Source organism: Nematolebias whitei, chromosome 11 (assembly GCF_014905685.2).
Source record: "Nematolebias whitei isolate Nwh7 chromosome 11, NemWhi1, whole genome shotgun sequence".
Lineage (NCBI taxonomy): Eukaryota > Metazoa > Chordata > Actinopteri > Cyprinodontiformes > Rivulidae > Nematolebias > Nematolebias whitei.
Window position 1 is genome coordinate 31459163 of NC_056508.1, and position 27564 is coordinate 31486726.

The window sequence follows — 27564 nt, forward strand, 5'->3', positions numbered from 1 at the left end:
CTTAAACACTTGATTCATTGCTGGGATCATTAGAGTCCCATGAGACCGATACCCAAACTCACCTCAGAACCGTCCAGTAACGCAGTTTGTGAGACGACGCTGCTTTATGGAGGCATTAATTCACTGCAAACAACGGCTAAAACACTGTTAGAGACGAATGACATTTTATGCATTTATTCATGTAGTTATTTCACTCTGGTTCAAAGGCTCAAGGCTGGGTCAGCGATTTAATACCCAAAAATACTCTAGAATTTATGGTTAATTAGTTTTTATATCACCTTCAGGTTCTCTTCATTTTTTTTTGTGTGTACCATCCTTCCTTAAAAATGCCACAAAACTTTGAAAAGTGCATTTTGGTGAATATCTTCAAAGCTTCTGAAGTTGTTCATACATCCCCACCCCGTAAAAATGTTCCCCTTTGTCGAGGCTTGTGAGGTCACAAATTTGCAACAGGAAACCACCAGTATTTTTCCCCAAAGGTTTTATAACCATCCTGTTCAAACAACATTCTGTTTTTCTTTTTACACAACCAGAGAACAAAAAAAAAAAAAAAAAAAAGAAAACAAAAAAAGATTGAACATAAACTCCCAAACCTTTTGTACAGAGAAATCAAACTAAATGAAGAAAACATCTTATATTAGTCCATGAATCCTCGCTTGCATTAAATCGGGAAGGGAGACACGTGTGTGTCTAAATGAGGCTCTCTGTGTTGTACGCAGTTTCAATCAGTCTGTTTCACTTGCTGGTTTTATCGGTTTTATATGGAATAAGAACCAGCAAGACTAGGCCATTCGACGAGTAATCCAGTAATGTCTATGATAGTGTGTGCGTGCGTTCAGAGGTTACCAGTGTGAATGTATCAGAAGTAGGCAAAACTAATTAAATGTATGCATGTCTCCGTGTGTGTGTGTGTGTGTGTGTGTGTGTAAGAGTCTCATGGTCTAAGCCAGTCCGAATCCCTCTGAGCATTCCTGAATGGCCAACAGCAGCATATGTCTCAGCTTCTCGTAGCTCTCATAGGCTGGAAGGTCCAGCTGGTTAAAGCTGAAAGAGAGCGAGGAACACAAAACATTTTCAGTTTGGCTTACTTTAACTGACCCGTTCAAGCCTCATGAATTTGCTCCATGTTTACCAGGTGTGAGCAGATGGCAGGCGGTCAGTTGAACGATCATCACGGTGGATTTGAAACTTCTGGATGCCGTTCATGCCCTCCAGAGCCGCAAAACCCTGAAGAGGAACTTTAGACGTGCCAGTGACGAACTGTAGGAACTTGGCCCGGTCTGCCTGATCAAAGGATCGCAAGGCCCTCCAGAACCACTGAATCTACCATTGGAAAAAAAAAAAAATCAAATATGTTTGTTTAAATTATTATTAAAGTATTAGTCATAACAAAAAAAATGTAAGACACTGATATTTCCAAAAAGATTAAAAAAAAGAAGAAAAACCCATGAAGTTGGATGTTTTGTTTAAATCTCAGTTCACTCAAACATGTTAATGTTTAAAAGTCATATATCAGGTAAATGTTACTCTAACACAGCTCTATTAACTCCTTCACACAATGTTTGTTTATATTTAGACATGCGTTTACTCATCTATACCTGGATGGAGCTGGACTGGTATTTATGATACTCAGTGTTGGCCTTCAGGTCATCAATGTCGATGGTGGGTAGGCCTGAGATGAGCAGCTCCAGCTCCTGCTCCGTGAAGATGGAGATCAGCCTCTTGGGGATGATCTCATAGAATCCCTCAAGGAAGGCTGCCAGCTGTTTGCGGATTGCACCTTGTAAACAAATCAAAGTGGGAATATTTTCAGTTGCCAAACAACTAATGGGTTTATATCAGAATGTTTTTGTTAAAGATGAAAGTTCAAAGCTTCCCTAAATGAATGCAGCTGCATCAATAACTGACTGCTGCCCCCTGGTGGCTTCATTTTGACGAGCAGTTAAATTGTAGACAATGTGTTAAACAATAGTGCACACATGTTGGTTTCTTTTGCTCTTCTTGATACAACCTCAGTGTTTATTAGAAAACTATACTTTAGAGAATGAATCCCATCCACACCTGTCATCTTCATCTGGCAGACCAGGTGCACATATTCCTTCTTGTTTTCCTCTGTGACAAGTATGTTGGCTCCATTCGGCTTGAGGTCCCTAACTTCACACACTCCAAACTCTTGGACCTTAAAACAATAAAAATCAAATAATTAAAAATCGATGTGGTAAAAAGTAAGTAGAAAAAAGTAAAAGGCACTTTAAACCACTTCAACACCAACCTCTGTGCTGAATGTCAGCTCATAGCCCAGTGTGGACACATCGTTCTCCAGCAAGTACACCAAACCCTGGAAGAATGGATAGTCCTCGCTTTCCATGTCCGTGTACCTGTTGAAACCAATAAAGAGCACAAGTTCAGGAAGAATACAAAAAGTTACAACTGATCAGGTCTCTGAACATATACAGTTTCTGACACATGATATGTTTGCAAAACTAGTGCAGATTTACTGCACAGCTGGAATACTCGGGTTAATTTGAGACAGCTGCCTGTGGTTGATACCTGACACTCTTGCCCAGGATGTGTTTGTAGAAACTGCGGGTGAAGTAGCATTCCAGTAACCGGTTGTCGTAGACGGCCTTGGCAACAACACGACCCACAAACTTAAAGTAGCTGAGGTGGTTGGGATTGCAGTGAGACGAGGGGTTTATGGTGTAGGTGACGCGGTCGCCTGGGGAAGTTCGGAACAGGGCATACATCGGGTTGAACATCTCTCTGGAGATGATCATGTACCACTCCCTCAGGAGGCCGCCAGCGTCCTGTCCCTCCTCCCCTTCAAAGACAATATACCTGCAGCAGAATGAAGGTTAAAGACGATGCAGGTTTAGTGGTTGAGATTTGGGAGGATGTGAGGAAACAATCAGCCTGTTCTTACAGCCTGTTCTTCATGTCCTCTGGGCTTTTGCGGTGCAGTTCTCTGTAGGAATCTTCAAACACGTGATCTCGTCTCACGTGGACAGCCATGTCCTCTTTTCTCAGGCCTTCATCCAGTCGCTCTAACTCTTGACGGAAGTATCTGCACAAAACGGGGAAGAAAAAAACAAAAAAACATTAGCAACTTAAATTGTGTGTAGCATGGTACTTGGAGAATATGTAAGAATTTCTCTTACTTCCTCTTAACATCAAAATCCAGGATGCGTATGTAGTCGACCAGCACTGCAAAAGGCCCATCAGCCAAATGAGTGGTTGACTGTCGCAGGATCTGATTCAGCACAGTGCGGTGAGTTTCTGAAAATGTAAAACAGACACGTGAGAACCTGCACAACACAATCAAATAAAGCTTTACACTTATCTTTTGAACATTTCAGGCTCACCAGCAAACCGGAGGAACTTCTGGGTGTCTGGTGGCAGATTTGAAGATATATGCATAGAGGACGGTTCCCTGGAAAAGAATGGGTCCAGAGATGAAGGTGTGGCGGGTGTCAGGGGTGCTGGGGACAGTGGTGGAGGCTCATCTTTGATGTGAGAAAGCTGACTCTCCCGTGTGTCCCTCACAGGAGGTTTGCTCTCTCGTTCCGTGGCATGAACTAAAAAGAAGGCCTCTACAGCAGGCTGGAGCACTGGAGACACAAAACGGTCACAAAAATTCTTCTCAAAACAAAAATCCTTCAACAGATAAAACGGTTTAGATAAATTATTTTTTTAAAGGCTCGTTCCACCTACCCAACACAGCATGCCGGTCATGAGACTCCTCCAGCTCTTTCAGGCACTCCCCAAGCATGTCCCATAGTTCATCCAACAGCAGCTGCTCACTGAGCAGAGGGAGGTCAGGAACCTTCTCTTCACTTTCTGACTGACCATTTCCCTCTTCATCTAGAAGAGAAGAGAAAAATCGAATTCAGATCATTTGCATAAATGGTTTTCACTGATGGACTGCTTCAGAATTTGTGAGGTGAACACTTGTCTTTGTTAATGCTCATTTTACCATCGTAATAGTAAAATGAGCATTACGATAGCCACAAACAACTGTCTCAGTAGAAGTAAAAAATAAAATAAAATTGTAGACACTGCAATCATTGGAAGAGAGGTTAATTTAATAATTTACCAAGCAAATAAGAGTTTTAAGTTTTCATTAGGAAACTGAACGTGTTTCATACCCAGTGGTGCAGCGTCTTGCACTATAGGAGATGGCTGGTCCACGTCCATTGGAGAATCATCCCTCTGTGCTGACTGGGCTTCAGGTACTGATTGCACTTCAGACTACAGAGAACAAACCAGGTAAATCATCATGAACAGAACAATTATAATAATGTTTTACAGTAATGCAGAGTGACTAGAACTGCCATGCAAGATGACATTCTTCTGATTCAAAAAGAGAAGACATTTCTCTCTCTCTCTTTTTTTAGGGAAGCATGTTGGGGAAGAAGCACGAAGCCAAAACAGCCAACAGAGACATTAGCAGTACAGCACATTCATATCTACCTAATATTTTCAAACAAAACATGTCAGTGTGACATACTGCTACATAATGCAATGAATGAAGGCATATCTGTCTGATGGGGCTGTCAACATTCACCATGACCACAAATATGATGTCACAATGCATAAACCACCTGGGGTAGAAAGGGACAGGGTGAGATATTACTGCATCACATTTACAGATATAGCAGTCAAAATATTTGCAATGTAATGGTTAGCTTAGTTTCTACACTGCATGAAGACAACACAGCTATGGTCAAATTAGATATGAAGAAAGTCAGTGGATAATTCATTTCACATTTACCATGATGCATGCCATAATAAATAATTCTAACTATACTAATGAGACAAATTTTCTATATCTTCTTTTATCCACTTCAAATTGTGTTTTACTGTGCGGTGTGTGTGTGCAGTGTTTATTAAGTATGGGTGTGCCTGCTGTTAGAGCAGCCCATGCTAACCGTGGCAGCAGCAGCCGTGCCAGTAGGGGGAGCAGCACCAGTGGGAGCATGGGAGGCAGCCACAGAAGATCCGGCGGCAGAGGCAGAGGGGGCGGTTGGTGGGGGAGCTTGCTGGAGTCGACGTGCACGCTGGCCCTCCCTCACCATCTGGATGATGGCATCAGCCTCAGCTTCAAGCTGACGCACGGCAGCCTGGATGCTGCTCGCTGAGCCTAAACTGCTGGAGCCTGAAATTTCAGAAAAGAACAGTTTTATCACTCATTAAAATAAAGATTCAGACCAAGAATGGAGCTGAACGGCTTCTTCTTCTTACCTAATCGACCCGTTTGTTTGGCTTTTTTGTTGGCACGTCGAGTGTCTTCACGCAACTGGATTATAACCTGCAGCACTCGCAAGAAAAACTTCTGCGTCGATGTTTTGGATGTTAGTGAGCTCATACAGGGAAGCTGCAATTCACGGCCCCCCAGTGTACGTTTCTGTGCAGCCACAATCACCACGCTCTCTGACCCATCAAACCTGTGCCCAACAAGATTATATATTTAACATATCATCTCTGTCAGGTCACTATGGCCAACTAAAAGAAATTAAAACGTGCTACATTCTTTGGTCTGTGATAACAGAGTGCAGTCCACAAACACCTCTCACTTACCTGCTGGTCATTTTGCCCTTTAGTCTGGCTGAGATGGAGGATTCTTCAGGAGGTGCGTCAGGTGAATGCGAGTCAGACTGTGCCTGCCTCTGCTGCTCCAAGTTGTACTCTCTAAGTTCAGCCAGTAACGTGCCTGAGGGAAATGTTTATTTTTTTTTTTAACTTTTTGAATAAACTAAGTATTTTAAACAAGAAAATAATGAGAAATTATGCAAAACAGAGTAATAAAATAAACTATAACAACTGACCGATCTGTTTGCACAGAGTGTATCCGAGGTGTCTAGCTCCACTGAGCAGCAGTCTGAGCACAGTATCTCTGGTGGCACAGTCGCCTCTGGACAGCTGCAGCAGAATGTTAGCAGCATCCTCCAGGCCCTCCTCTGAACACGAGTGAGACGTCAACACCTTTTGAGGAGGAGTGCAATAAAGAATTAGGAATCAGTCAAATGAAAATAAAAAGTAAACATAAAACAAAAACATCTAACAAATACTAACACGAGCTTTTACTTTAACCAAAGTAAACCAAGTTGCTATGAGACAAACGTTTTTTTGTTGTGGTAATGTTTTACAGTCATTTCAGTAAATTAATTTGTATTATTCAGATTTAAAACCTTTCTTCTCTTATTTAGACAAAGCAATGTTGGCAAACTTATATGCTCACACTCAAAATTAGAGCTGTACAATATATTAAAAACCATCGCAATATCAGTGAACGCCATATCAATATTGCAAAGGGCTACGATAAATCATAGACGATCATATTTCAAGTACCATGCTTTTCTATTCTGCATACAAAAAAATATACTTTGTTAATCTAACGGACTGGCCATGACGCCCACACCTGGTTCAGATGAGAGTAATGACAAGAGAAAGTGAAGAAAATTTGAGTTTATCAAAACTGATAATTGTCATCGCAATATTTAACAACAACTTTTCACATTCCAAGTGGTTTTGTTTATTGGCTCTGCGTCTTTTCAAACTGTTTTTTTTAAGTGTGATGACAGTTACTCTCTCTTAAAGTCACTTTTTTAAGCAAAGCTCACATGAACACAGTCCTGAGTTACAAACAAAGCAGGACTGTCCCCTTGTGAGATTTTAAACTATTTTCTTTCCATACCTCAACAGAAAGTTGTAGTTGTTTCTCAGTGAGTCCAGCGGAGGCCATCTTTTCACTCTCTGTAATACCAGCAGTGCCCCTCTGTTTTCCTACTTTAGCAAAACAGACAATTTATGGGTAATATTTTTCAAGTAATTTCTAAATGAACTTGAGATATTTCATTCAATGAGTTTACCAGTACCTGTAGAGATTGTTCCAGTAGATGTGGGTATAATGATTGTAGTGGAGGATGCCTGGGGGATTGACAGACTTGTCCCTGAGGATGTACTCTGTGCTACAGCTCCTACCAAGGTCCCAGCAACTGCCACAGTGGGCTGCACAGAGACCACTGATGTTGTGCCTTGTGCGGCGACTGAGACAGTGGCTCCTGAACTTGTTGTGTTAGAATTGGCAGCCTGTGGGGTTGGATGTCCAGCAGGCACCTCAGTGGCCTTGTTGTCAGGTAGAGCAATGGATATGAGGGAGAGAAGGCGCAGCAGCTTTTCTGTGAGCAAGGAGCTCCGCCTGATTACGGGATGAGACAGCATGTTCATCAGCTGGCCAAGAGGAGAAGTCTCTAAGCTGAACTGTGCACCTTCAGCCTCTGCACCACCACCCAGAGGCACCATTTTCATAGAGGCTTTGCCTTTGCGGCTGACATTCATGTTGTCAAGCTTGACAAGCAAGTCCCAAAAATCTGTGGAAATGCCTAAAGACTGAGGGGTAGCAGCAAATGAGCCCAGAGGGTTCTGTGTGTTGGAGGCATTGGGGTTGCTTTGGGACTGAGACCCTGACCTAGAGCTCAAACCTCCACTCCCTAAACCAGAAGAACCTGAAGAAAGTCGAGGATCCAGATCAGAAGAAGAAATTGATAAATCCTTGCATCGCTGCTGGGTGAAGTGGCTGGGAAACACCTGCAAAAAAAAAAAAAAGAGAGACTAAATATTGTAACTTCACTGACAATTTCTTTGATTACATCACAAAGACAGTAGCAAATGTAGATCCACACAGTGAGCTGCTCACCTTTGCAAGCTGAATGAGTGTGTCCAAAACATGCCGACAGACCACTGGAGCAGCTTGTGGGTGGATGTGAACTGTAGAGCCACCACCTCCAGCACATGTGACACCTGCTGCAGTGCCTGGGACTCCGCCCCCCAGCGTTCCTGATGCTGTGGAGCCGCCAGCTGAATGTCGATCAGCGTGCTTCCTGCCTGATACTCGCTGAATCTGGAAAATGTTTGTCCTGCAGCCCAAAGCTGCATCCATAGAGACAGAGAGCCAGGAGAGCTGGCTGGAGCTACGAGACTCCACCCTGTTCAATAGCTCTAAGGAGGAGGCTGAAGATGAAGAAGAGTGAGAAGAGCTGACTGGGCCTTTCCCGCCACAGCCTCCTTGGGCGCTTCTCTTGCCACGAGAATCTTCTAGGCGTGAGGTCTCCAGACATACCTCACTTTCACTGCTGCGTTGGAGGATGGACAACAGGCTGCGGATGACCCACCCACGTGTTTGAGAATGATAGCAGAGGTTCCTGAGAACACGGTGCAGACGACTGGTGTTAAGCTTTGGTTCATCTACAAACAGCAAAACCAGCAGGCAAGACAAAGCCTCGTGGTCCAGCAGCAAACGTCCTCGCAGGCGCAGCAAAGAGTCCACATTGGAACTGGATGGTCTGAAAATAAAGCGCATATTTTGTTTGAGTTATAATTGCAGTGTCACTGGAGTAAGATTTAAAATATTTGTACAAACAATTTCATATTTCTAAACTGCCTCACACACACTTTTGGAGACAAGTAAATAATAAAAGTCAACAGGAGCAATGAGTTTTTCTTCACCTGTGATTTGTTCCTCCACCCATTTGAAATGTTCCTCCTCTTTGGACAGCCAGACGGGTGTACTGAACACCACGATTACTTCCTAATCGACTGGTGAAGGCCGGTGAGCGCAAGATTGCTGAAAGGGCTGAAGATGAGCTATGACCGAACAGCCGATCGTGCATCAGTTGTCTCTGACGTGCCTCTTGCTCTCTACGCAATGCAGCTGCTTCAGCAGCGATGTCGGGAGGCATAACAGCCAACACACTGTCCTCCATATCCTCAAGGACACTACGGCGAAGCTCTGAGGGCAAAGTCTGGATGAAGGTGACTGGGTCCAGTGGGGAGTCTCCCTGTAGAGGCTGTTGAGCCAGTTCTCTACGCTGTTGCTCAGCTCGTTGTTGAGCAAGAACCTAAAACAATCATCAACACGCTCATTGAAATGACCTGATTATCAATGATTATGCTAATCTGACTGAAGATCAAAACAAAAACATTTTGCCTTCTGTAATCTAACTTTTCAAAATCTCTCACCTCCTCTTGGATGGCAGGTGGTAATGCTGCCAGGAACTCAGGGCTGACCTCTGTAACCCCTGGTCCTCCAAGTACAGGTGCATTAGTGGAGGGTAACGTTGTGGTAACAGGAGGACGAGACGGCGGTCTGATGCCAAGCTGATTTTGCAGCACCTCTCGACGAATGTCCTCCGGAAGAGCTGCTAAGAAGGAGGGGTCCACACCTTCTGGTAAGTTGATTCCTGTTCAGACAAAAAAAAAAGTTAAACATTAGGAAATGTTTTAAAGTGATCTTTCAAAGTAGGGTCTCGCACTCAACACTGATCAACCAATTTAACCTGCAAGTGGGTCCTCCTCCTCATTGCTGGTGGACGGGAGAGGTTCCTCCTGAATGGCCTGAGACTGGCTGTCCACACTATCACTCCTGGGCATAGTTTCCCCAGGGGATGAAATAGATGTGGAGCTGTTAAAGAATGTAACACATTAAAAAACTTAAAAGGGACAGACAATGTCATGTTTTTGTAGGAAAGTCCACACACTTTCATATTTTACTGAACAACAAAGTTTCTTGTTTTGGTTTAAGAAAAAAAATCTAATACATTGCAAACTAAACCCTCTGTTTAAGGAGGTAGAAGACACTTTAATGTAACACTCACCCAGTTTCAGCATCTGTCTGCCTGTCAGTCAGCCCACTCTCCCTGCTGCCAGACAGCTCTTGTGACAGCTGAGTAGTTTGAGAAGGGTTGGACGAAACTTCTTCCTGTGTAGCAGATGCAGGGCTGCTCGTGTCCATTGGTGACCCTTCCAGTTGTGAAACACCAACCACTGCAGGCTCTGAATTCTCTACAATATCTGGACTAATGGAGGCTGAGTAAATAAAAAACATTACAATTAAAATTATGTTCAAAAAGCTATGATTCTATCATCAATTGCAATTAACACACAATGTTTTATATTATTGTTGGTAAATTTATTTTGAGATTTTAGAGTTAAGTGTACCTTCTCTTGCTTCATCCAAAACTCCTCCACCAACACCTCCTCCACCTCTCTCACTGATAATTGGTGCTGGGGACATTTCCATCTGAGATGCTTCTGCTTCACTGTGTGGCCTCTCAGGTGCTGACAAAGATGGAAGGCCAGCACCAGCCAGAGCAGCCAGTGAGCTGGCATGTGACTCAGCCAGGAGGAGGTCAGCAATTGGCTGGTGGACCTGCTGACTAATAGCAGTCTCCAAAGAGACCAGTGCCTGTTCATGAGGAGCGGGTGTGGTTGGAGTCACTTCTCCAGACGGAGGAGCAGTGAGGAAACCCTCTGAAACCCTGGGTGTGTCTAGACATGACATTGTACCATCCTGAACTTGCTCACCCTCTGCAACATCCAGGGGGACAGAATTTTTAAAGCAGGTGTTTATTTTTTTTTTAAATACAGATTTTAAAACTCATAATTGTAATCAACATATATCACATGCTATTTTAACCTTACAACGAAGCACAATGTTGGAAACATTTTTTCCACAGTACAGCACAAGCAACTGCAGCTGAAAAGTGCTTATAAACAACTCAAGGCATTTCTTACTAATGTTATAGGAAAGGAAAGCAATGTGAACACATACACAAGAAACAATTGTTCATCATTTCGAATAAAGATGTAAAAGACCTCTAATGAGGAAGGCAGTAAGTTGTATAGTTATCTCCTGTATAGGGCACAAAATCCTGAGCCCCTTTAACAACACAACTTACTACCTCACCACATCAAAGGCAGCTGCTGCAGAAAGCATACTGGCGAGAACTGAAAAAAACAGCATAATAGCAAGGTGTTAATCTCTGGATCTCTAACTCTACTGACGGAATGATACCTTCTTCCAAAATATAGTTTGTCCAAATACAGTATTAGAAATATTATACAGGTCCAAATATTTCATTTCCCACAAGTGGGTGTACTGATAACTGAGTCCAAAGCAAAAAAAAAAAAGAAGGGGGGTGGGGGTGGGTGGGAGAGACTTTTAGTACCTTTCAGAAAGGACCTTTCGTCATTCTGAAAGAGATCAATTCAACCAGGATATGCTCCACTATAGAATAAAGGTGATTACTCAGAACAACTTCATGATAGCTCAGTGATCTTTTCCTTCAAGGGGATTGGTGGATGCAAACCATGTCAGCAAAGTTACACCCACAGCATTATAGAGACAAAAGATGTCTTTATTGTAGAGGTTAAGTTTCTTCTCGCTTAAAATATCATTTGACTGCACGAAGCAAATTTGTACACAAAATGCACAGCAAGATGCTTTGGAAAACAACAAAGGCCAATAATTTTGAGTTTAACAAGTGTAATCCAAACAATATTATATGATTCACTTCCTTATAACAAAATAAAGAAGACCAGCTGGTATGGCGCTGCCGTAAGAAAGACAGTAGACTGTATAGTTATCTCCCAGATCTGGTGTGATCCTAAAACTATACAAACTACTACCTCATCCCACAGCATGCATTGTAATCCATCTCTTGCTACCCCTTCACAGAGATGTCCAGTCGATACATGTCAGAAAATGTTAACATCATGATAGAAAGAAACAATGTTAATACAGCAAATATCAGTACCTGCAGTGTTCTCCGTGCCATTAATTGTTCCCAATCCAGAACCCTAAGAACAAAAACAAAAATTATTTAATTTCTCTTTTTCATTACCTTGTTTTGACTCAGCTACATTTGGTCACAATGTAACTTAAATAATTTTTTAAGAACTCAACTGTTTTCCCGTGGGCCAGAAAGACACCACAGAAACCTCATTTTGCCAGTGTAAACATCTGCTTAATCAATAATTCAATAAAATTCAATTTAAAAGTTATTTAAATAAAAAATAATAATAAAAGTTATTTGAAACTTCAATTCATTTGCATTTTTGGAGCAGATGACGGTGCAACATTTAATCTTGTTCACAGATCAGATGAGACAAAAATGGTTGATACGTTTCTAGAATCTGGTGTTTTGGCCCCTCAGCCAACTAACTTTTAGTTTATTGTATTTTTGCCCACCTGTAGATTCTGTTCTCTGACTTGTTCAGAAGCCCTCCTCTCATTTTGCTTGAATTCCTCCTCCTCAGCCAGCTGCCTCCGTCTCTTTTCTCTGCGCTCTTCCAGCTCTTCATCCCTTAAACTCTCCAAATGCTGCAGGATAGGCACCTTCACCACTGAACATTATGCATGAGAATCAGAATTACACATCTGTCAAATTACATCTGTCAAATTTAGACGAATTGTCTGGTCAAAATGCAGCTCTGATCTGACTGAACTTGCCCTTAATTTTTTAAACCTGATTTAATCATAAAGATAATTTAGTTTCCACAGCTTATCAGTTATCATTTTACTAAAACTTTGGTCTTCAAATTGTGTAATTACTGTGTATTTGAATTATTTTAAAATATTTGAATAGTCAATTAACTGAAGTCTTGTTATTTTAGTTATCAAACAAATTATAAAGTTAAAATTAACGGGGAATAAATCCAACTAGATGGACCTTCATATTTCTACTTTGTGATATTAATTTCTATTGTATAAACTTCCCAGAAGCATCAACACCTTCTTAAATTATCAATAGAGACATTATTACTACAAATATTTAAAAAGAAAGCACTTAAATATATTTATAGTTCACAAAGAACTAACCTGCTACACAGTCGTGCATACTTTCAGCATCCAGCACCTTACACTCGTCAGTCCATCTCGTTAAGGCAGTGGGAATACTAGAGAGAGTACCTTGAGAGAGAAAACAAACAGGTTAGTAGTTCAAAATATTAATTCCTAGAAAAATTTGACAGAACCTCATTGCGATGCTTACCTGCTTGCCCCCCAGTGCTGCTCTGCTCATGAAAAAAGTCATCTAGCAACTCATCGTCAGAACGTGCAATGATGTGCACATCTTCATTTCCAACCAAAAGCCGAGCCCGACCACGAGACTGCAGAGGCAGAGAGCTGGACAGCTGCAAAATATCTGCTGCAGCACTGGGGCCCAACAATCTAAATGGAAAAAAAAGGAGAGTATATAATTACTTTTTTAATAAAATAAAAAAGTTGAAGAAAGTTGTTGTAGAATATAAGTAGTAATTAGCCTTTGGTCGCACCTTTGCAAAATGAGTGGAGGGTTGGGCTGGCGGTTGTGAGGGTAGTGGACGTGGATGGTGTGCCCACTGTTTGCGGTGAGCTGGCGCAATGTTCGCTGGCTGCGACCCATACCCTGTGCCAGGCGGCTACTAGTGCCTGCCACACCCAGAGTAAGAGACCCGTGGTCAGCATGGCGCACCATCAGAGGGTGGGAGCTGGGGATGTTCCCTGGGGAGGACGGGATGTCAGCTGATGGGGAGGGGGAAAAAAGAACAGTAAACAGTTGAAAGGTTAAATACAACTCACAGCACAACTGTTTTGTTAACTGTAGATCAAAGGACATACCAAAGTTCAATAAAGTCTGGTTTTTAAAAATAAAAGAACTTGAGAAATTTCAGTTACCAAATTATTCAAAGACAATAAATGTTTCTGCTCACTGTTGTTGGAAAACATGTTGTCAAACTCAATGATGAGATCATCATCTCTGTCAAATCTTTCAAAGCGAATATGCGGTGCAGCATTGATATCGGGGAAATCTTCATCCAACTCCATTTCTGAGCCTTCATCATCATCATCCTCATCTCCTTCTTCATCATCCTTAGGAAAAAGCAGCAGACATGAGTATTAAAGAGAACAATAATTATGTGATGAACTTAACTGCATTTATCAGTACCTGATCCTCTTCCTCCTCTTCTTCCTCCTCCTCCTCCTCATCTTGGCTGTCTTCATCATCATTGCTGCCACTTGAATCTTCCTCCTGTGTGTGTTCCTCATCCTCTGGTTCGAGAATATTCATCGAGTCTGAGGAAGAATTTACACACACAGTTCCTGTGTCAGTAAAACCAGCCACCAGGAATGTGCGATACAACAAAATTCATATCATGATATGTGTTGTGAAGGGTGGCGATAACAATATATATCACAATATGTTTTTGGCATAAAACTTGCAATAGGAATAAAAAAAGGCATAGGTGTCCTTTTGCCATCATTTATTTTGAATTAAGAAAATTCCACTACTAGGTCCAGAGAGTTTTTAAATAATAAACAAATCAAGTATTAGGCTTCTTTCTTGTAGTGCTAAAGATATCAAACGTAGTTTTAGGCATGTTTTAAACAAAAGAATATGTTGTTAACTCTTAACAGTTTCCAGTATTCTTACTTAAGAAATGAACAGCAAGAGAGCAGCATTTTACACTGAAACACTTCACCCTCCAACCCTCTAGCCACTTTCCGCTTTAAGGAGAACTGACACAATGAGTCTGTGGCTTTAACCAGAGGGTTTCGCAGTAAAATCACACAACACAGCGTTCTTTTCACAGATCAGAGAGCAGGTTTCTCTAAAGCTGACTGACGCTAACTTTAACTTTTGACGGAACACAGCGTTTTGCGCATGTGTACGAATACGGCGACACTATGGCAAGCAGACCGTAGTTAGCTTGTAGCTTCGCTACTTAGCTTTTGAAGAAAAGACTTTAACACCACTTGCGCAGTTTTCAGCTCAAAAAAAGTTAACGATTAAAATGACCACTCTGATTTTATACTTGAACACCACTTATGCACAGTTTTCAACTAAAAAAAGTAACGATTAAACTGACAACTCTGATTTTACATCAGACACAGCATTACTGCGGTTAGCCAGTAGAAGACAGATCTCTATCGTAGGCTAAATTTCTATCATTTCTACTGTGTAGCGTTTTTATCGTGCATTCCTACCAGCCACAGTGTTAAGTTTTGATAATCATTATTAGGACAAATGGCAGAACCTGATGTTTTCACCTGGTCTTTTAGCTTTTAAACTGTATAAAATGTGTCTGACAAGTTTTCCTTTGGTTCTTTCGTCTCTTACCGACATCTTTACACTAGAAGTACAGACTTTAAGTAATATGTTTTAAACAGCTTTTTAAATTTTGTGCATTTTACTGTGTATAGTTTTAGTTTGTGTCAAAACCAGAGCTGCACACACACACAAAAAGTAAAAAAAAAAATAAAAATAAAATAATAATATATAAATCACATTTGAATGTATGTGTGCCATACCTTCCCGGTTGGCCTGAAGAGTGGATGCCTGGCTGATATTGGATGGAGCTTCGTCCATTAACACATCCTCTTGAGATTCATCCTCACCACTACGTCCCACTAATTGATAGGAAAGACAACATGATGCATGTGCTGTGCTTGGGCTGTGTGCAAGAGTTTTCATATTGTTAAATTTTGAATCATAAAAAAAATCTCCTTTCACAGTAATTAAAATTTTATTTATCACATGTTAGGTTTGCTGATAGCATAAATTACTAGTGTAGACATTTCTATGAACCTTCACTGTCATCTTGTAATTTGCTTGTGTGGTTTACCTATAATTGTGCTGTTCCCATTGCCAGCATCTCTCTCCAATAGCTCATCAATCAGGTCCACCAACTCATTCTCTACCTACATAAAACAGATTATGTACAGATTCTGCTTCAACAAACAAGTAACCAGCAAGATGAATAAATGTGCCTTACACCGTACAACCATTTTTGGAAATGATCACTTTTCTAGTTTTAAATGAAGATGTTAAAAATAAACTATTAAAAGAATTGTGTAATGCACTGATTTCTCACCTGCATAGCTTGCGTACTTAGAACCTCCGGCTGACCCGCAATAACCACGGTGTCTCCCTCTGTTTCTCCATCCATGAGATCACTGTCTGGTCCCTGGACCCTGTGACTGCCATCCACTGGTTCTGTTTCTCCAGACTCTCCTGGACCAGAGACCACACATTAGCAATGGGTGTAAGCAGAACAGCTGAGTGATTGCAGATCATATCGTTATTATGCGGATACCTTGGTCCTGTGTGTTGCTGTTACTATCCCTGGCAGTGCCCACTGTGTCATTTTCTGTCTTGCTTTTGCTGGAGCCTCCTTTTCCACCAAAAAGACTGCTGGGCTGGTTAACGATGCGTGACAAAGTCTCTAAAGGCTTCAGTGCAGCATTCACTGTGTTGGCCATGTTAGGACTGAAGGAAGAACAGTTAACACATTTTAAATAACCAGAATAAAAACTGAATTCTGAAAAAAAATAATAATAATAAAATTACAAAATAAAGTTCAAATGTATAGGTATGCATAAGCTACTATTTGAATGGTCTGGATTACCAATTATAAACAATAATTTAATTAAAAAGAAATTAAGGTTTTACATAATTATACTTTTAAATATTTTAAATAGGTGAGTCCATGCTAGTGAAGAATGAAAAATGCTGAGTAGCATCCAAATATAGAAGACAAAAAATAAAATAAACATGTTTTATGTGAAGGGAAATGCTAGATGTAACAAGCATTTTAAAAAATAAAATAAAATAAACAAGCAATAATAAATTTCAGCACCACATGATCTCTGACTTTACTTGAGTAGTCCATTTGATTTCAATAATTTGAGACTGATCAGAGAAACATTTTACCTGGACAAATCTAGGCTGTGAGGCACACGGGCCAAGTCGTTGACCAGACCTTTCTTGAGAAAGAGTCTTATGATATTGTTCATGCCATTATGTTGAGTCTTGGCTGCTGCCGTGCTATAGAAAGTGGATGTGGAGGGGCACGACTCCATGATGGTGCTGATAATGCACATCACAGCCTGAAGCCTGTGAAATTTAAAAAGAATCAAAAAGTTTGAAATCCAGGTTTTTAGTATCATTGTGACACTAAAAGATGTATTTTAGAGCCACTTACCTGGCATGTTTCTCTGCTCCTTCTGCCATCGCTAATGCTCGACTGAGGGCAGCCTTCACTTCATGCACCAGGGCCACCTGGGCATCGGTGCCTGTGCCGGCAGCTGCTAGGCTGGCTAAAAAGAGCCGTGCCAAGGCTGGGGTGTCCTTGTCCTCTGAATTTTGTGTGTGAGGCAGTAAGTGGTCAAGCACAAACGCTAGAACACTGCAATCCTGTTAGGATAGAAACAAGTGAAAGATTTATTGGGAGGAAGATAGTATGCTGACAAGGAGACCTTTTATTAGTGAAAAATACAACTCACCTCTTTAATAAGCTCAGACTGTCCAGCAGTGTAGCAATAGGAGGCGATTAATGTGGCGATGCCCACATAAGAGCGAACAAGTTCAGCCAGCAGTCTCAAGATGGTTGATGTTGGCATTAGAGGCTTGCTTGCTTTGACTTTAGCTGCTTTACTTTCATCTGAGCTTGTACTTTTCTCTCCCTCCTGTTCTTTCTTCTCCTCACGCATTTCTTCTGGTGTGGAAGCTGGAAAAGTTTGCATAACAGGATATGACTTACATTCATAAAACACAAACTTAAAAGCTTCAAGTTAATTCTATAAAATAAATCAAATTTAGAGAACAGGATAATAAAAAAAAGGAATCCAAATATGGATTATCTCAAACATTTAAGCAGTACAGTAGTCCCTCACTACTTTGCAGTTCGTTGATCACAAATTCGTTCTATCGTGGTTTTTCAAAATAAGATTTGACATGGCACACAACTGGCTGATTGATGGACGAGCCGTACGACAGACATGGAATTTTTATTTAAAATTAATTTTTTATTATTTAACACCTGCTGCTCCTTTGTGCAGCCCAGAGCTGCACAAAAAGCTTCCGCCTGCGCCTCTGTGAGACCCTTACTGCAGGATAAACTTCCTCCTGCAGCAGCTGAGATCAGCTGATCTGCGTGCAGCATGGATGAGTGGGCGTGGCCAAGAGCGCTTGCAGGTGGCTGACAGCAGCAGAGGCACAGAGACTCATTGTGGGTATTCAGGGTATGGATTCCCCGTGATAAATGAGGAACTACTGTAATAAAACTATGATAGTCACTATGTAATGAACAAAAATAGACTGACAGCTTCTCGAACAATGTGATGAAAGCTAAAGGAAGATGATGCACTAAAGTTAAAATGAACCATGAGGGGCTTAGTGTTAAGACTGAGGCCGCCTGGATTGTTTTGACCCAAGAACTGCAGGAAGGTTAAATAACTCTTTGCATAGTTTCCAAGGAAAATGGACACAAATTCAATATCTAATTAAAATGTGTGTAAACACTTCAAATCCAGTATGTAGCAAAAAACCTTCAAGCTTAAAAGGGTCAATAATTTGAAGACCACTTTTACTCATAAATACAGAGGAACTCAGTTTCCTTGAAGGTAAAATCTGAAGAAATCAAGTGTGGCTCAGGACTTTTGTATCACATTGTAGCTGTTACAACGAGGTGAACAGCACATCTTTTCTAGAGTTTAATTGCTCTACCTTCTCCTTGTGGAGTGCCAGACTGGGAAGATTCTGCCACACCTCCATCAGCAGCAAACACTTGTGCCTGGACAGACAATTTGCAAGTCCATAATTGTAAATGCATAAATAAAAATTAGAATTACTCAATACATAACTATACAGGATTACCTAGAATTAGACTTACATTGATATGGAATGCTGACTGGGAGTCAAAGTCACTCCCCTGTCTGGTGAGACGGTATTGCTGGTAAACATCATCACCGACATCCTGCAAAATCTGGCATAGGTCTTGACTCCCAGGGGCTGCAGCTCGTTCTTCTGAACGCTCAGCTGCAACAGACAAATGTATAAATGGCAAAAATATTCCAAGAGTTTACTCCATCAAACTACATATAAAACTCCCAAAACCAACAGTTGTCAGATTTGATAAAAATGTCTTACGTTCTTCAGGGGCATGATAGGCAGCCAAAGCATTGAGCATGTCACATATGACTTCTTTGATGGTGTCAGGAATGGGAGGTAAGGGAGACAGTTTCAAAGGGGTGGTCTTCACTAGCTGCACAGCATTCGGCCCCTTAATTCGAAGGTTCTCAAACTCATCATCAGAGGCTGTAGGATAAAAAGAATGTTTATGAAGGAAAGTGTCATACATTAAGAGATAGAAATCTTTATAAATCTCTAATTTTATGCACTTATAACTTCAAATAAAAAAAGTACTTTTTTGGTCAGGTTTTTGTCTAAGTTATTTCACATAAAATATGTTTGTACACTCACTTGTTCCAGCTCCACGAGCAGCAGGCAGAGCAATGCGAATACAATTGCTGGCAGTTTCAATAAAACATTCAGGGTTTCGACAGGCTGCAGGGCCCAGGACACGGAGGATGTAATTGATTTCTCTGGAACCAAGGCTGCCTGAGACAACTCCTGAGGTGGTGCTACCTGCTCCGCTGGTCACAGCTGACCTCACCACCTTTGGCAACGTAGTGAGGAATAGGTTTAAGGCAAGAACAGATCTTGCAAATTCAACTTTTTTGTCACAAAACAAATTGGGAATATAAAAACGCTTTCAGTATTCTCAAAAGCTGTTTGATTTAAATGAAAAGTATGGGAGTTTACCAACCTTCTCCATGGTGTGCCGCAGAGTGGCAGGATCTTCTATGATGTGTCTGAACAGCAAAGTAACGAGTGGGGTGAAGCCATTGAAGCCAGAGCTCTGCGTCAATCCCAGAATCATCCGTGTGCTCTTCAGTTCAGCAAACATCATTGCATAGTGGTGGTTGCGTGTAAGACGCAAACAAAGACGCAGTGTGGCATGAAGAGTGTCCGGGTCCACAGGAACACTTATCATACTGACACAGGCCCGAATTAAAACAGTGGTCATGTCATCAGCCAGGCCTTTGACAACAATGTCAGAACGCTGAGGGTAGTCCAACTCCAGGGTTACTATTGGACAGGAGGGGGGCTCTTTTAGTTGGCTGGAATCGTCCTTAGAAGCACTCATCTCCACTGTTGCCCCTGCGTCTAGGTCAGCCTGGCTTTCTTCCACTTTGCCCTTGTCTCCCTCCTCTCTCTCAGAGTCCGTAATGTTACCAGTCTTGGAAGGCTTGGTAACACGAGGCACTTTCTGAACAGTCAACATCACTGGCCTTCTATTTCCAGTTTCTTCATTTACCTAACCAACAGGAAGTTATTTAGTTAAGGAAGAGTAAATCAGCAAACCATGGGACAATCAATCATATTCATATACACAAGAGTAATTCATGTATATACCTGCACCATAGTGTTAAACTGCACAGTGTATCTCCTCCGTCCAGCTGTGAAGCGGACGCTGCTCTCCCCAACTCTCCATGCTGAGTCGATGGTACTGTTGTTGGATGCACTGTAACTGCACCAACGACCTGAACGATCATCAAACCATCGCCAATTATTTCCATTGGGCTGCAGACACTATAGAAACAAAAACAAACAAACAAAAAAGGCTTACCACTCTGCAAAGCACCAAACCACAGCATCATACAAACTTGTGTGTCGTGCAGGGTCTACACAAGAACTCTTTGGCCACCAAACAAAAAAAATTTATTATTAGCTCAGTTAAAAAATAAAAAAATTCAGATTGATTGAGTTGAGTTTATTTCATATGAAGTAGCAACCAGAAGGTATTTTCTGCCAGTATATAGTTTATTCATAAAAGAAAGTCAAAAGAACTGCACACCAAAACAAAATAACTCAACAGAATTTTAGTACATGATATCCTAAACAAAAACATGTTTATTTGTAAATTTTGTCTCGAGCTTCTACTCATGGCTCTACAGTAAAATATATTTCTTCTGTGTATGTGTTCTCATGTAAATATCAACTTGTACAATAGGACTCGTAGAGAATGGTTACATACCTTGTTCATTTGTTCTCTTCGCTTTGAAGAGACTGCCATCTTCTCATAAAAGTCAATGAGCAACAGCACTGGTGTAATCCATCTGTAAACCAAGTTTTAATGATTAACAAATGTTCATAAAGTGTATTGAGTCTGATAAAATTTGGTCCAAATGCAAGGAGATTAAAAACTCACTTTGGTGTCTGAATGTCTTTGTGTTCTTTAGCTGCTTGGAGACAGGGTTGCACAACCTCAAGGAGCTTAATCAGCAAATCAAGAATCCCACTGCTCTCCACCACTCTGGCACCCAGCAACTTCAGCTCCTACAAAATAAACAGATTGCATGGGATGCAAAGACAACCACTGACAAAAATCAAACAAATGATCCTTTAGGATTTAACATTTTATGGTTAAAACCTTTAATTCTGGCACCTCAAAGAGCAACGTGAGCAGCAAAATTCGTGTTGCCAGCTTCGAGGCCTGAGGCAGTGTTGCCATCTGTCTGGTCCACTCAGACACAGTCTTTGTGTCATTGGTGGTCAGAGGCTCTGCAGCCTTGATCAGAACATCTGCAGCCTCCCACACCTACACACACAATGTACAAACAGGTTGGCACAGACAGTCTATTATGATCAAAACATTTAAAGCTTGATTTAAAGACAAAGACGTTTACCAATTTTGGAGAGGATATAAAGATATGTTTATGCTGAACATATTTTGCCTGAAATTCTAAATGGTGCTCACCGTACTTCAAATATACATTTGAAAACTAGATTTAATATTCAAGTTTTCAAATATGTGTTCAAGTTTACAACATCAGAACATAATACAATCTATTCAAAATGAAAAGCCTTAAACAGATGTTAACTGAAATCTTGGTCATGGTCCCTAAAAATCACTAAAACATTACTAAACAGTATTTTGCCATTTCAGTGTGCATTTATCCACTGACCTGGTCGACGACTTTACCAAGGATGAGGTCTCTGTACTCTGGGCCACTCCTCTTGATGGCAGTCATTAGTAGGTCACAGAGTCGGTAAACTGTGTCAGGCAGCTCATCTAAAAGATGGAAGCAACCGGGCAGCATGGAATCAGTGAAGGTATGTAGCTCTTGAGGGTCTAGAGGCTCTGCTTCCATGAAGCGCTCCAAGCAGCGTGCTTCTTCCTCTTCTGCCCGCTCCCTGGCTCTTCTGTCCTCCTCTTCACGCCGGCGTGCTGCTTCCTAAAGCATACACAAACATGGCTTTAACAGGGGTCCAACTAAATGATTAATTCTGTAGATTTTATGTCCCAATAATAATAAAAAAAACAGTTTTTTCTATGTGATACGAGTGAAAAAAGGCAAACCTCTGGAGAATCAGAGCGCTGCTCCATGCTAACCTCTTGCCCAAGCGACATGGCAATGGCCCTCATCATCTGGTCCTCCTCAGACATAGTCAGGTCCTTGATATAATTCAGAGTAACCTCAGCTGTTAAATTTGGTTTCATGAGCATTATTTTTTGAAACACATGATGCCTTACCCTTACTGCTCCTCCAAGAAGTGGGGGAGGATGTGTAAGCAGGTACTCTGTGGCCTGTTCCATAGTGCTGGTGTTGAGCAGGGATTCCATGGCATGTTCTCTTGAGAAACCCATATCCATCAGCTAAAAGCCCACAAAAGTGTTTTTTTACAAGAGTGCAAATAAAGGATGTCAAACAAAAAATAAATGTGAAAAAAGGGTGCATAAAATTTAGAAGTCACAAAGTGACAAGTGGGGGACAGCGGAAGACAGCTGGTATTTATTTTTTTTATCAAGGACGAAGGAACAACTTTTTACTTGCTTTCTATAAGTGAGAGGTCTTCGTACATATTCCCCAAGCTCTAAAGATTTTAACTGAACTTTGACACAATGTCTTCCAGTAAGAAGGGAAAAAAAAGAACCACACAAAAATCTGGTCCAAAGTCTTCTGTCACTGTAGTTTCAAAAGGTCCTGAGGTCCAGTTTTTAAATGCTTCCTGCCTCTTTCATATATTTTAAATTTTTCCTCTGTCTCTGATGACTCTTATACCTGCTGAAGATGCTGCTGGCGGACCTGAGCGTGTCTCTCTCTCCCGCATCTTTCCTGTCATAAAACAAATGGTGGCCCAGGATTCAGTGCATGCAGAGTATAAGGGAGGGAGACTGGTAAATACAGAATCTGTTTTAATTATCTGCCAACATGGCCACCTAGATGAGCGAATATGTGAATAACCCGTGCCACCAAATCTGCCTGCATCAGTGGCATTAAAAAAATAAAATAAAAAAAGTTGTCCGCAAAAACAAAGTCGAATTCCACACATTTTCATAAAAAAAGAGAAAAAGAAAAACACCAAAGCACTCGGTTCCTAGACTACTAGACCCAAGATGAAAGGATGTCAGTGTCATGACAGACCCACGTGCAGAAAAGTACTACATTCAAGCTGTGCTAAAAAAGAAACAACTTGTATGAAAAAATTACTTAGCTGAGATAAAAGGTCATAAGTGAGTACCTGAGTGAGCTGAGCCTGGTTAACCTGGGGCTCATGGCGAGGAGTAGAATTAGTAGAATCTTCAGCTGATCCTCCTGGTGGTGCCACAGTGGTTACACTTCCTGCAGGTGCCTCTCCACTGGTTGAGGAGCCTCCCGGGACCACGCTTGGTGCCAAAGAACCAGTGGATGTCCCCTCATCATCTGGGCGTGCTGTTCCCTCTCGTTCCTTGGCTAGACGCTCCTGGATAACAGGCTCCCCTCTCAGTATGTGGCAGAGGATGGCCAGCATAGATTCAGCCATTCTACCACCATACACCTTCAGTGGCCTTCTATTCCACAGACTGCGAATGCAGTTGAATGCAGCCTTAAAAAAGAAGGAAGAGAATTCAAAATGTATTAGAAATCCGATATAGAAATGCGCATTTCTCCCAATTCCCTCTAATTTCTCACTGACAAATATTTATCAAGCGAATAAGGTATTTTTATGCAATTTCAGATGCTCAAATATATGCTAATAAACAAAATGAGTAAATTTAGTAAGGTTTAAAGTTCACTGTGGGAAGAAAGGCAACAACAACAAAAAAAAGATTATTAAGTTTTAAAGAAGGCTGCTATGCTCAAAACAGTAAATTTCTATAGGCAAAGTCAAACAAAATGCACTAAATTTTAAATCAAGTCATCATTCTGAATGATTTCTTAAATGCATTCATTGCTTTTTTTGTTGCCATGTTTGGTATTTTCAACGTTTTGACTACTCTTGTGAATCAATACTGAATCAATAATCAATCTTCTGAAGATAATTTCAAATGCCCATTCTATGCAAATACTAACCTTTTGTGTGACAATAAGAAACCGAAGGGCACTGAACTGGGGCATGGTGGGTGTGATTCCTGGCATTTTAGCAGGCAGGGAGTGGGGAGAGTCCAGCACAGTGCTTGGATTAACCATCTTCTCCACCAGCATTAACCAGGCATCCAGGAACTCTCCTGTTCCATCTGGGAGATCAGAATGCTCAAGACCCTCGGTCACAGGTACCTTCCCACCCATTGACAAGGCCCAGTTAAATGTCCTGCACAAAAACAAATTAAGTTTAAAATGCAAATAAGAGCTACTCTTATGAGTAGAAAACAACCAACTGATGTTGAATGAACACTGTAAGGTGCAACCTTTTGAATTTTTATAGTTCAGTGTTGAAGGATTTTTTTTTTTTTAGAAATTATTATTCCCTGCGTGACCAACTGGATCTTAATAGCCGAACATTTTATGATGCAAAACTCTGTTTTAGTATACAAAATGCTATTTTGATCTTAATACGAGTGTAAGGCAGAGCTTACTCAAATAATGCGTCGTGTCCCCCTGAGCAAAAAAACTTTTGCAGCATGAGGTGGTAGGGATATTTTCTCTCATCAAACAGCATGGGAGATGTAAAGCCCACTGAGCAGATGAAGAAGGTCAGCCTGAAACAAACAAAATCATCACATTTAAATCATTCTCCATATAAATTGTATAATGACACTGACAGTAGCAGCAGTAGCCTCCTCTTACCTGAACCGTGGTGTAGGTGTGTATGGTGGGGGTTGCCAACTTAAACCTTTGGTAAGAAGCTTGGTAAGGGCAGAGGCAGTGGCTCGTGCAGCAGGTGTAGGGGTGGTCCCTGTACTTGTGGCATGGTGAGAGCGGCGCTGGCGTACTGGGGAGCCTACACACAACTTGACTAACAGCCCAAAAAGCTCAGCCAAAGCCCTACCTAACCTAGATGATGCTGCAAAAAAAAAAAAAAGAAGTGACAATTAGTTAAATTCAAGTAAAACAAAAAAAAGGTAGAAATTGTTAATATTTATATATAAAAATATGTGACGTATAAATAAAACTATGTGACAGCATTTTAAAACGTATCTCACCAGAAAGTAGAGGTTTAATTTGTTTGATTCGAGTGGCCATGGCTGGGGTAAGTTTGGACTTCGCCTTAGGGTCTGATGTAGAGGGTTCATCAGTCTCCATAGGAGCCAAAGTGTCCCCATCAAGACACATGCCTTCCAACAGACCACCAGCAGATGAATCCACAGACACTGTGTCAGTTTCTGCCAAAGTTAGGTAAAAACAGAATGAGCTTGATGAAGGGTAATCCAAGTACACAGTAGTAGCAAAAAATCTATATTAAATGCTTTTATTACCATTTTTTTTAGATCCAGAGACTGCCGTTGCTGCAGTGCTGCCAGATTGTTTCTCCTCTTTGGGCACCAGTTTTTGCATGTCAGCCTGGCCAAACTCACATCCAGGAGGCAGACTGTTGAGTACAAGTGAAAGATTTTGAGATGAATAGTTTATGATGAAGATACAGTGCCTTGCGAAAGTATTCGCTCCCCTTGAACTTTTCAACCTTTTGCCACATTTCAGGCTTCAAACATAAAGATATAAAATTTATTTTTTTGTGAAGAATCAACAAGTGGGACACAATTGGGAAGTGGAATGAAATTTATTGGATGTGTCAAACTTTTTAACAAATAAAAAACTGAAAAGTGGGGCATGCAATATTATTCGGCCCTCTTGCATTAATACTTTGTAATGCCGCCTTTTGCTGCAGTTCCAGCTTCAAGTCTCTTGGGGTATGTCTCTATCAGTTTTGCACATGGAGACACTGAAATTCTTGCCCATTCTTTCTTGCAAAACAGCTCGAGCTCAGTGAGGTTGGATGGAGAGCGTTTGTGAACAGCAGTCTTCAGCTCTTTCCACAGATTCTCGATTGGATTCAGGTCTGGACTTTGACTTGGCCATTCCAACACCTGGATACGTTTATTTGTGAACCATTCTATTGTAGATTTGGCTTTATGTTTTGGATCATTGTCTTGTTGGAAGATAAATCTCCGTCCCAGTCTCAGGTCTCTTGCAGACTCAAACAGGTTTTCTTCCAGAATGGTTCTGTATTTGGCCCCATCCATCTTCCCATCAATTCTGACCATATTCCCTGTCCCTGCTGACAAAAAGCAGGCCCAAACCATGATGCTGCCACCACCATGTTTGACAGTGGGGATGGTGTGTTCAGGGTGATGAGCTGTGTTGCTTTAACGCCAAACATATTGTTTTGCATTGTGGCCAAACGGTTTGATTTTGGTTTCATCTGACCAGAGCACCTTCTTCCACGTTTGGTGTGTCTCCCAGGTGCTTGTGGCAAACTTTAAACAACACTTTTTATGGATATCTTTGAGAAATGGCTTTCTTCTTGCCACTCTTCCATAAAGGCCAGATTTGTGCAGTGTACGACTGATTGTTGTCCTATGGACAGACTCTCCCACCTCAGCTGTAGATCTCTGCAGTTCATCCAGAGTGATCATGGGCCTCTTGGCTGCATCTCTGATCAGTCTTCTCCTTGTTCGAGATGAAAGTTTAGAGGGACGGCCGGGTCTTGGTAGATTTGCAGTGGTCTGATACAATTCAATTCAAAAATACTTTATTAATCCCAAAGGGAAATTATTTGTTGTTGTAACTCGTTATTCTCATTTCATTAAGAGATGTTATAGATGCTGATGGCTGTAGGCAGGAAGGATCTCTTGCATACTCCTTCCATTTCAATATGATTGCTTGCACAGTGCTCCTTGGGATGTTTAAAGCTTGGGAAATATTTTTGTATCCAAATCCAGCTTTAAACTTCTCCAAAACAATATCTCGGACCTGCCTGGTGTGTTCCTTGGTCTTCATGATGCTCTCTGCGCTTTGAACAGAACCCTGAGACTACCACAGAGCAGGTACATTTATACAGAGACTTGATTACTTTCACACAGGTGGATTCTATTTATCATCATCAGTCATTTGGGACAACATTGGATCATTCATAGATCCTCACTGAACTTCTGGAGTGAGTTTGCTGCACTGAAAGTAAAGGGGCCGAATAATATTGCACGCCCCACTTTTCAGTTTTTTATTTGTTAAAGTTTTGACACATCCAATAAATTTCATTCCACTTCACGATCGTGTCCCACTTGTTGTTGATTCTTCACAAAAAATTAAAATTTTATATCTTTATGTTTGAAGCCTGAAATGTGGCAAAAGGTTGAAAAGTTCAAGGGGGCCGAATACTTTCTCAAGGCACTGTAAAATAAGGAACACTAAAAATAAGATACTAACCTGTTGGGAGTACAAAGGGACAGTAGCACAGTGCTTTCCCATACCAATGAGCAGTAGAGCTGACTGAGCTTGTTTAAGACACTCAACCCCAACTGGGAACCCCACTGGTTTACAGAGATAGCTCTGATCTCACTCTGTTTGATAAAGAAACAAAACACTTTTGAACATCTGACATTTAGTAGTACTCTCTAAAGTTAGAAAAAAACTTTTGATTTGATCATTAACTTTTCAGGATGTGCAGTGCTTTGACAATATTGTGCACCCAATGACTT

General features: G+C 41.2%; 1 protein-coding gene across 1 annotated transcript in view; it reads right to left on the reverse strand.

Moving 5' to 3' along the window:
- Positions 1-640: 640 nt before the first annotated feature.
- Positions 641-27564, reverse strand: part of huwe1 (HECT, UBA and WWE domain containing E3 ubiquitin protein ligase 1) — a 43978-nt gene continuing 17054 nt past the window's right edge. Inside the window, exons 27-83 of the mRNA XM_037684882.1 lie at positions 27293-27426; positions 25345-25457; positions 25072-25251; positions 24716-24932; positions 24505-24627; positions 24002-24239; positions 23190-23534; positions 22730-22783; positions 22201-22323; positions 22027-22122; positions 21632-21901; positions 21112-21264; positions 20875-21002; positions 20701-20782; positions 20079-20255; positions 19429-19980; positions 19083-19278; positions 18750-18917; positions 18493-18638; positions 18327-18393; positions 17105-17328; positions 16804-17015; positions 16533-16715; positions 15916-16088; positions 15694-15833; positions 15445-15520; positions 15131-15229; positions 13767-13894; positions 13531-13690; positions 13114-13342; positions 12831-13009; positions 12659-12748; positions 12029-12183; positions 11595-11637; positions 9997-10365; positions 9654-9864; positions 9336-9460; positions 9019-9239; positions 8506-8897; positions 7697-8342; positions 6876-7587; positions 6695-6783; positions 5826-5982; positions 5578-5710; positions 5242-5444; positions 4929-5155; positions 4146-4248; positions 3712-3861; positions 3363-3608; positions 3159-3276; positions 2924-3064; positions 2551-2838; positions 2273-2378; positions 2062-2179; positions 1599-1780; positions 1133-1323; positions 641-1044 (exon numbers count right to left, since the gene is read on the reverse strand). Of these exons, the coding sequence (XP_037540810.1) occupies positions 942-1044; positions 1133-1323; positions 1599-1780; positions 2062-2179; positions 2273-2378; positions 2551-2838; positions 2924-3064; positions 3159-3276; positions 3363-3608; positions 3712-3861; positions 4146-4248; positions 4929-5155; positions 5242-5444; positions 5578-5710; positions 5826-5982; positions 6695-6783; positions 6876-7587; positions 7697-8342; positions 8506-8897; positions 9019-9239; positions 9336-9460; positions 9654-9864; positions 9997-10365; positions 11595-11637; positions 12029-12183; positions 12659-12748; positions 12831-13009; positions 13114-13342; positions 13531-13690; positions 13767-13894; positions 15131-15229; positions 15445-15520; positions 15694-15833; positions 15916-16088; positions 16533-16715; positions 16804-17015; positions 17105-17328; positions 18327-18393; positions 18493-18638; positions 18750-18917; positions 19083-19278; positions 19429-19980; positions 20079-20255; positions 20701-20782; positions 20875-21002; positions 21112-21264; positions 21632-21901; positions 22027-22122; positions 22201-22323; positions 22730-22783; positions 23190-23534; positions 24002-24239; positions 24505-24627; positions 24716-24932; positions 25072-25251; positions 25345-25457; positions 27293-27426 (10884 nt within the window). The 3' untranslated portion in view covers positions 641-941. The remainder of the gene's footprint in view (positions 1045-1132; positions 1324-1598; positions 1781-2061; positions 2180-2272; positions 2379-2550; positions 2839-2923; positions 3065-3158; positions 3277-3362; positions 3609-3711; positions 3862-4145; positions 4249-4928; positions 5156-5241; positions 5445-5577; positions 5711-5825; positions 5983-6694; positions 6784-6875; positions 7588-7696; positions 8343-8505; positions 8898-9018; positions 9240-9335; positions 9461-9653; positions 9865-9996; positions 10366-11594; positions 11638-12028; positions 12184-12658; positions 12749-12830; positions 13010-13113; positions 13343-13530; positions 13691-13766; positions 13895-15130; positions 15230-15444; positions 15521-15693; positions 15834-15915; positions 16089-16532; positions 16716-16803; positions 17016-17104; positions 17329-18326; positions 18394-18492; positions 18639-18749; positions 18918-19082; positions 19279-19428; positions 19981-20078; positions 20256-20700; positions 20783-20874; positions 21003-21111; positions 21265-21631; positions 21902-22026; positions 22123-22200; positions 22324-22729; positions 22784-23189; positions 23535-24001; positions 24240-24504; positions 24628-24715; positions 24933-25071; positions 25252-25344; positions 25458-27292; positions 27427-27564) is intronic.